This window comes from Protomyctophum bolini, assembly GCF_963924005.1.
Source record: "Protomyctophum bolini genome assembly, chromosome: 4".
Classification (NCBI taxonomy): Eukaryota; Metazoa; Chordata; class Actinopteri; order Myctophiformes; family Myctophidae; genus Protomyctophum; species Protomyctophum bolini.
In genome coordinates, this window is record NC_137865.1 from 43,383,415 (window position 1) to 43,393,072 (window position 9,658).

General features: G+C 40.5%; 1 protein-coding gene across 1 annotated transcript; it reads right to left on the reverse strand.

Annotated features, from left to right (window-relative positions):
- Positions 1–1,792: 1,792 nt before the first annotated feature.
- On the reverse strand, positions 1,793–9,368 carry ces3 (carboxylesterase 3; the record flags this gene model as incomplete). The annotated part of the gene is made up of 13 exons (XM_080762246.1): positions 9,291–9,368; positions 8,229–8,430; positions 7,934–8,072; positions 7,468–7,601; positions 6,687–6,840; positions 5,885–5,989; positions 5,500–5,601; positions 4,725–4,865; positions 4,241–4,321; positions 3,695–3,836; positions 3,199–3,348; positions 2,833–2,905; positions 1,793–1,979 (listed from the first exon to the last, which is right to left on the reverse strand). Exons 1-13 carry the CDS (start codon positions 9,355–9,357, stop codon positions 1,793–1,795), a joined length of 1,677 nt encoding a protein of 558 aa, XP_080618372.1. The 5' UTR covers positions 9,358–9,368.
- Positions 9,369–9,658: the final 290 nt, after the last annotated feature.

Here is a 9,658-nt window from a genome sequence, read left to right on the forward strand (position 1 = left end):
CCAACCGAAAGGCTTTTCTGGTTTCATGATCCAGTTAGCAGACCTTATATTGTAGGCCTACTGTACTACCCTGCATGTGCCTGTCCTTGCATACTATTCAATCAATAAATCAATCAATCAATCAATCAATCAATCAATCAATCAAGCTATTTAGAACAAATCGGAACCATATAGTCAATAGTCATTAGCTATTATGCTTAATTGACCTGTGGATTAAACACTATACACTAAAGCATGAATTGAAAATAATGAATTTGCAAAAAGCACGCACGCGCGCACACACACACACACACACACACACACACACACACACACACACACACACACACACACACACACACACACACACACACACACACACTCCAAACGAAAATGTCCAAGAAAGACACACAGACAACTAACAATATTTTTTGCAGTGTATTATTATTATTATACAAGAATTGACCAAAAGCAACGAATCATCTAAATTATTTAGAAGAGACATCTATAAAAATGTAACTATTTCAAGACTAATTGGACTAAAGCCACGGTCGTGGTTGTGTGCGTGCGTGCGTGCGTGCGTGTGCTTGCCATCTGGGACTATGATTCTGGGCTGGAACCAAATAACAGTCCCTCTAAGAATAAACACTAGCCACATGGATATAGCATGTACTAGTAAGTTATCTATTGTTTTAAAAACCATGTTAAAATATGTGTAAAATATCTCTATAAAATGATGAATCAATTGCAATCATTGCTAATATAGAGTGCTTGTTCTGCAACAGGGGTTTCCCTGTCTCTCATGCTCTTTGGCAAACAGAAAATGCATTTTCAGGACAGGATACCATTTTTTATACAATCAATAGCTAGTTACTGTGAGAGTGAGGTCACCAACTCGTGATTCCTGGATTGCTGCCTTCCACAATTTCCTATCTAACATCAGCTTCTTGAGCTCTGACTGCAGTGTTATTAGCTGAGCTGTCAAGCCGCAGTACGTCTACATAGGTGGTATAGGCTTCTTTCCCCTGCTGGCTTTGCCCTGGGGAAAGACTCCCCAGGGCAAGAGTCAATTTAGAGTCAATTTACTTGCCTCAAGTTCTGTGTGCCTGACGCAGTGCCCTGCCACTGCCAGCCTCATCCTTCTCTCTCTGACTTTGTCCGTGACCCGTTGTAGGTCCCCATAGAGGTCCACATTTCTGATGCGGTCCATCGTCCATGTGACACCTAGTGCCATTCGTAGCATTCTTGTGTAGACGGCCATCCAGGGCTTTTTCCTGTTGTACTGTGAGGGTCCATGTCTAGAGTCGGCCCCATACAGCATACTATGAACAGCCGTCTCTTAAGGTTTTCTCCCAATATCTGATTTCCACACTCTCCTCATCACATGCAATCAATAGATTACAATCAATAGAGTGAACTCATACAGTACGTGATACAAAATAAACAAGTGAACATGTAAGTGATGACATAAAGGAATGAGCAGAGTAGCAGACACATTTGACACTATAAAAAGGAATCTGATAAATAGGTACTCTCCTGACTCCTGCATTAGATGAAATTAGCAACCTAACCCACCTGAAAATGTATTTTCTGTGTATTAAAGAGCTGGGGAGGCACTGCATATATATACCACTGTCATTGAACAAACACTCTAGCAATGATTGTCTGAATACAGAGAGCAACCAGAAAATATCACTCAGCCTATACACACAGCACCTTTTCAACATTACCAGCTATTACGTACAGCAAGGGGGACAACAAAAACTCTTTCACGGGATCATGCTGTTGACCTAACATCGCAGCCGTCATGTGATCACTTCCCAGCTTTGGTTGCTGCTGCATACAAGCTTCTCATCCTCTCAGGGAGGGTGACTGTAGCAAAATGGACCCGGTCCTTCTTCAGGTTCTGTCGAACCGTCTGCGTCAGCCCCAGTTCCATGTACTCATGCTTCTGATCATCGTACAGTGGCCACTGCACCAGCCCGGGACCATTTGGAGAGCTGAAGATATAGATTTAACTAATCAACAAGGTATTGAAATGTATAATTGTGTGGTAACAATAGAGGGTATGCGCTTGTATAAAGTGAATGGCAGATCAAGTGGCAAATCGAGTGGCAAAGTGAGTGGCAAAGTTAATTTAACATTGTTTAAAGTAATTTAATGCAATCAAATAGGACTTTTCTGTTTGAATGTGTGGACTGTCAAGGCCAGAAAGTAGTTTTTTGCCACTCAGTGGGCGTTAACTTCCGTGTATGATGATGATGTCACACGAATACCCTCTACAATTGAAAAACAAAAACAAAGTGGCAATTATCAATGTGTCAATTATCTGTACTATAAGCTACTGCCGTATAATTATGAACATTATAATTGAAATCATGATTACAGATACCGCTACGGTCGGTAATGTATTGCAAGAAAACTGAACTGAACCAAATGAATGCTGTTATATGTTTGGCAGCCTCTCCAGTAACTGACCAGGCAAGCGAATCAGCCCTCATAGTAAATTCAATGATTGCACTAATCATCCAGTCCCACTGGGAGGAGACCCCGGGGCAGACCAAGGCGCAGTTGGAGGAAACACATCGACTCACTGGCCTTGGAACGTCTCGGAATCCCCCAGGAGGAAGTCACTAATGTTGCTCTGGAGAGGGAAGTCTGGAGCACTCTGGTGGAGCTGTTGCCCCCGCGACCCGACTACAGATAAGCGGTTGAAGATGGATGGATGGATGGATGGGTGGATGGATGGATGGATGCACTAATCAATCTGTCAACCAGGTATATCAGATACTGTAGCTCACAATGCGGTGTTCCTGTTGGTACTGCACCTCTCAGAGCCTACTGTACACTCACCCAGTCCGTGCAAAGTTGGCCCAGTATGCCATCATAGTTTTACATAGCTCATCTTCGTCCTTGGTGACTGTGCCTAAAATGGTACACACATTAGAAACCACTGAGAGACATCAATAATGATTTGGCCTATATTTGGCAAATATAGTCATGAGGCTACAAAAACAATATTTTCCAGAATGTCCTTTTCTATTCATGTTACATGTAATTCTGGATAATTATTATTTCTCCAAACTGGGGTATACAGCACAGAGCAAAAACATAGCCACAGTAATTCAGCACTTATTATGGCGAGCAATAATATTATTATGGTGATACAATAACAGAACATTATATTGAAGTCACAGGAACCTTACACTGATGACCTACCTATGATTTTGATATGGCCATTCCAAAAACACGCCCCAAACATGAACCCAACATCATCAGCATGGTCTGCCCTCACAAAACTGGGTCTTGTCAACTTGTGCATCTCGGGACGGTGTACAAACTCATACAAGTACACTGGTGCACCGGCATCTAATGAGATGGACACAATAGAACAAAGCAGATCCTTTTCAACAGATTTCAGATTCATGCCTTCGTGTGAAGTGAGGGGCACTGTAACGAAGACTCTCACTTCCATTCATATTATCGGATCTGGGAGAGTATGAGGATATTCGACTAGGACAAACATTCGTAGAATTGGCTGCCACGTCATGTCTGAAAGAAAGCCAGACATTGGATTGGCTAGCACCCCTCAAAATTAGAAGATCTACAAGCTTTTTTTCCATTTACCTTTTTTCAGTTTTAGACAATTTTTGTCAATTTTCATGTGGAATGAATGACATACCCATATAGGGCCTTCTGACAAGAGGGAACTGACCTCTGTGGTAGCCAGCTGCTTTGACTACAGGTAGAACCATCAGCATGTCTCCGATTAGCTCAGTGAAGCCATCTCTGATGTCTTCTGGAGTCTTGGCATCTTTCAGGTATTCATCTGCTATCATGGTGTTAACAGCAGGGGCCTGTAAAAAGAGGATAACTTTTTTCACACTTTAACAGAGTGGTGGTGAATGAAATTGTGATTTCCCCCAAATGTCTTGATAAATTAGCGTGGTTGCTATAGGCAACACACTAACACTATTGTTCTCGGTCAGGGTTTTTTTGCCAACAAAGTAAACCCGCTTTTTGCACGACAGAAGTGAACTTTTGATCATGCTGTTGTCACTTCATATTACATCACAACATATAATATAAATGGTAAGACGGATTTTATAGTTCCCGGTCGATTCCTCGCGACTCGCGTCAGTGCAGCCACACATGCAGTTTCCATTAATTGCACCTTTCTAGTTGTAATCAGGTTTATTCTGTGGTTGTCATAAGATTTATTGTACTTATTTTCATCCACGTAAACATCCATGGCACTCACCCCAGCAGGGTTGAAAAGGTTCATGACTGCTAGCACCGAGTCTCTGCTCATACCGTCCTGCCAGCCAGGTGGGGCAAAAGTCTAAAATGAAGAGAAACAGGGGAAATTAAAACAAAATCATCAACTGGCATTTCGGATGAGCAATCCTCTAAAACTCTCTGGGTGGGATTATTACAAGCATCTCAACAGTGAAGTTACTGTTGTGGGGAAAAACACACTGCTCATTCGTATGTGTTAAAAATTCCTTATAGTCTTATTACTTTTGTGGCATAAGGAACATCACAGGACCCCAAAATTGTATGATACGGTACCGTATTTGGGTCTTTTCTTTTGGTCCTGTAAAATCAAATGCCCTACATCATGGGGTATTTAATGAGTTACATGATGTAATACATGGGCAACTTAACTGAGAAAGAAATAACTCGTCGTATTATGTATTGTCTAGATATTTGCACCACAAATGATCGATCTGAGAGCTTCACACCTGAGGCAAGATCCATCCAAACTCATGGTCGGTCACACCCATCATGACAGGGACCGTCACCACCTCCTTCTTCTTCAGGAGTTCCTCAGCAGATTCTGTCAGAAACACGCCGTCCACTGCTGCTCCCAGATAGACCTTCATCTGAACACAATGGCCAACCTCATTAACCCATTTAGGCCTGACCAGTTTTCTGAAATAAATATTTTCACGTTTTTCAAAAATACCAGACCTGTATCGGAATTCTAATGTTACTTGAGTAAAAGTACAAAAGTATTGGCAACAAAATGTACTTAAAGTACCAAAAGTAAAAGTACTCATTATGCAGAATGTTTCCAAATGTATAAAAATAAAAATTTAAATTTAAAAGGCGTAAGTATGTAGATTTTCGTAAGTTTGTAGATCGGCAATTTTCAAAATGTCCGAAGTGATTAATGTATGTTTTGTGGTAATAATAATCAAAATATACCATTAACTGTTTTCAAATAAATGTAGTGGAGTAAAAGTACAATATTTGAATCCGATATGTAGTGGAGTAGAAGTAAAAGTATTGGGAATTGGAAATACCCCACTAAAGAAAAAGTACCTTACTCATGTACAGTCCTTGAGTAGCTAAATGTACCTAGTTACTTTCCACCACTGATAAAATAGTGTAGCCTTACTAGCCTACAACACTAGTTCAGGTATTGGTAATTTAAATTCAATGGTTAAGGATGTTCTTAGCCTGCCATCTTGTGGCTGAAGTTGGAAAAACAATATGAGTTGGGGAAACACCCACCTTTTTGGTTGCATTGACTAGCTCATCTTGACTCTTCCCTCTCATACATCTGACCAGTTCCTCTGTGGTACTGTAGTCACATTCAGTCAGGTTGCCAATAATCTGGGTGTGGAAGGTATGACAGGAAAGGAGTGCACAGACGAACACATCTTAATCTGGGTGTGGAAGGTATGAAAGGAGTGCACAGACACACATCTTCATCTTCATTTTAGAAGTAGAAAGGCATGTTCAGTGAAGTCAAAAGTACTGCATTAATAAATTGTGTTGCATCTTATATTTGCTATTTAGAAGGATGGTTTCAAAGTCATTTTACGTTTCCAAAATAGTTCAATTTTATTTAATTGTTTCGCGTTAATTCACACTACCTTTACCAGCGATATAATACCTGGGCTTGCGCCAAAGGATTGTTTGTTGTGTAAGTCCCAAGTGTTGCTACTCCACTTTGAAAAATAGCCTTGTGAAACAATCCCTTGGCTTGTGGAGACAGGGTCTGTTGGAAAGAAAAGAATATGGATCATATTTAAATATCATGCTGTCATGACAACATTATGAATAGCCTATATGACAGATTAGGAATAATAACAAATAAAACATGATGATTCATAACCATATTTTGGTTTGGAGCAAAAGTAAAAAATGTAAACACAAATGTAAATCACATAACAGCCATTTAAGTTGACATACATAGGCATATATGCTAGATAGTATCGTTATTTATTTACTGATTTTATTTATGTGTATTGTATTGTAGACCCAACCTAAATGTTTCACAATGCATGTACTTGTACATCTGTGTGACAATAAACATCTTGAATCTTGAAGATCCTAATAAAGTTGAGTTTGAGAAACATTTTTTATTGTGATATCTTTATGTCTTCACACGGCAATTCCAACGTTCACTTGGGCCAATATTACAGAATGTAAATTGAGAACACCCGGATTGTATTTTTGTCATACAATGCCTTAACCCATTCTGGACGGGAACCCCTTTTGGTGTTTTAACTAAGCATTATGTTATACTTTAGCTATTGAAAAATAGCAGATCTACAAGCTCATAGAAGCTTGTAGGTCTGCTATTTTTGAGAAATCGTGAAAATGTGGCACAAATCTTTGAATATATATTCTTTCAGAAGACTTCTTTTTTATTTCGACGTCAGGCCTAAATGGGTTTTAATGGTTTGCTTTACCAGCATGGATGCGCTGATGGCTCCCGCAGACTCCCCGGTTATGGTGACTGATTGTGGGTCTCCTCCAAACATCTCGATATTCTCCTTGACCCAAACAAGTGCTGCTATTTGGTCCAGGAAACCCCAGTTACCCCGAGCGTGTTCATCTCCAGTGCTTTTAACAGAAATAAACAAATGACAAACTTCTGCTTATGAAACAACTAGCTGTGATTCTTGAATCATTTTGAGTGAGAAGAGCATTGACACCACATGCAGGCCCTCCGGCAGTGTGTTGGGTGTTGCGAGTGATTCAGATTGTCACGTTGGAAGTAAGCCTGTGTTCAAAAAATGATCATGCATCTACAAAATAAAATAAATGTTCAGATGCCTTAAAACAATAGAACACTTAAATGAAATAACTCCTGTTCTATGAACAAACTACTCCCAATGTGATGTAAGCTGTACCTTTGATGAGTTTATTTACAGGTTTCGGAACTATCCACAACCCTCCTCTGAGACACAGACAGAGTAGGCATAAAATAATGGTAGCATCTTATAATGAGTATTTAGAAGCAATTAAATGAAGCTAGGTCCTTTAACCTTCATAGTTGTTATTGTATATAAGGCACTAAGGCAGTATGCTGCAAGTTCCACTTCTTATAGCCATTGATTACAGCATATATTATTTTTCTTTGTGTTCTTCTAATAATTCTATACTGTTGTACTTTTCTATACACCAGTAAACTTCAAAAAACCTAAATCCTAGGAGAACATAAACATATATGTTTGCACATACACATACCTAAAAAATCCCAGAATTCCAAGGCGATATTGGATGAGAACCACCACCATGTTGTGGTAAGCGGCCAATGGAGCGCCGTCATACTGAGATGCCGCACCCATGGTCAAGCCCCCTCCATGGATCCACACCATGACCTCATCAACAACAACAGAGCACACACCAGGGTTCAGAGTTGACATTATGACATACCAATGCACACATCGTATTGATTTGAGAGGACAAGACCAGACAAGATTATTGCAATGAAAGAATACATTGACATCTTCTAGTCTATAGTCATAGATGTATGTTTATTATTGATCTGGTATTGACAGATGATATATAGTTTACTTATGATCTTAGAATCCTAGATGACTATTTCGATGCATTTGGTGTACCTTGTGTTAGATTGCTTATTGTAAATCGCTCTGGATTAAGAGCGTCTGTAATGAGTGATATTATAAAATGTATAAGTGCAGAAACATACAGGTAGCTTGTCTTCTGCTGTTGCCTCTGCTGGACTGTATACGTTCAGATACAGGCAGTCTTCTGAAACCCTTGGTGGGCTGTAATCAATGGACATGATCTGAGAGACCTGCAGAGCAATATCTAGATCCTGGATACACCTAGGAGACATATTATTGAGAGAGAGAGAGAAAGACACGGTGAGAGAGAGACAGAGAGAGAAGAAATGCCATGAAATACAAGAGAGGTTGGCTATTATATGGTCTAGTCAGTTTATACTTTTGTCTTTTGAGGAAACAGTGGTCAAACAGTCTCACATGGGGGGCTGCAGTGTGCCATCCCTCTCCCCCTTCCACGGCTCTTCGGCCACAGGGTCTGCGAGGCGGAGAGGCCCCACGGGGGGCTGGGCGAAGGGTATGCCCAGGTACTGTTTCACTCTCCTCTCAGTTCCTTTCACTGTGGAATATTCTCCTCCAACTCTGCCATTCTTCAGAGATACCACGGGGCTGTCAGTCCCTGCTGCAAAAAGAAACAAGAACAAGAAACAAAACAATAAATAAATAAAAACTAAACCATTGAATCACTAATTGCTTTTTATTCTTGGCTTTTTTAAGATAGCAATGGTGGAATAGACCACCCTGGTAATCATTCCAGTAAATGTTTACCTATGGTGCTACCGTACTACATGCTACTACATGCACTCACACCATCAGCATAATATTTCTGTCTTGACAAACCAACTGATCTGCGAGCAGACATGAATAAAATCTTTGCCTGATTGGATTTCACTCAACAACAGCAAACATCAGTCAGTATGTGTACACAGTATAGCCTATACTGTCTAGTAATGTGCTGAAACTCTAAATATTTATTTTATGATGCAATATGTGTCCTGTATGAAATGAGAATGTCACGGGTTGCAGTATGCTGCACACATTGTTTGTGAGGTACAGTACACGGCTGCCTACTGTCACACTACTCAAATAGTTTTTCATCAGCTTTTGTGTGAGGTGTAGAGCAGAAATTACCATTGCCCACTCGGTAAACAATTGTCCCTTTCGACTGTGGCTTCAAAGCATCCAAATGCAGGTGCAGTGTTCATTTGTTCAGAATATTTTGACAACTCGGATCACTTCATGGGACCAGGCTCTTCTACATAGACTTCTATTGAATGGGGACAACCGGAAGTTTATGGAATGCATTGGAGTCTATGGGGTCGCGCAAGTCTTTTATTTATTTAATTATTGACAATGTACACATTATCATATCACTTTCTCAATCTTTTTTTTTATAGGAGACATACTGAAAAATAAACCAAAAAGGAAAAAGACAAACCACACACAAAAAAAGAACAGACCCAAAAGTAGCCTATTTCTTACCTGGTGCTCCCCAGGCTATAGTGGTGAAAGAAGTAAGCAGGTAAACAATGGTCTGTGCTGTTCTCATCCTGACCGCTGTTCCTGCAGGGAAGATAGAGAGGAATGCACTGTTCATCAGGAGAAATACCTTGTTTTCCCCATTATGTCCCCCAAGCACCTCCCCTTCAACAGTGCATACACACACACACACACACACACACACACACACACACACACACACACACACACACAAATAAACACGCACTCAAGCAGGCACACAGGCAGGCAGGCAGGCAGGCACGCACGCACGCACGCACACACACACACACACGAACAAGCCCACATGACACTGAATGCTTCAGTGACTAGGCCTATTCAAATACTTTTTA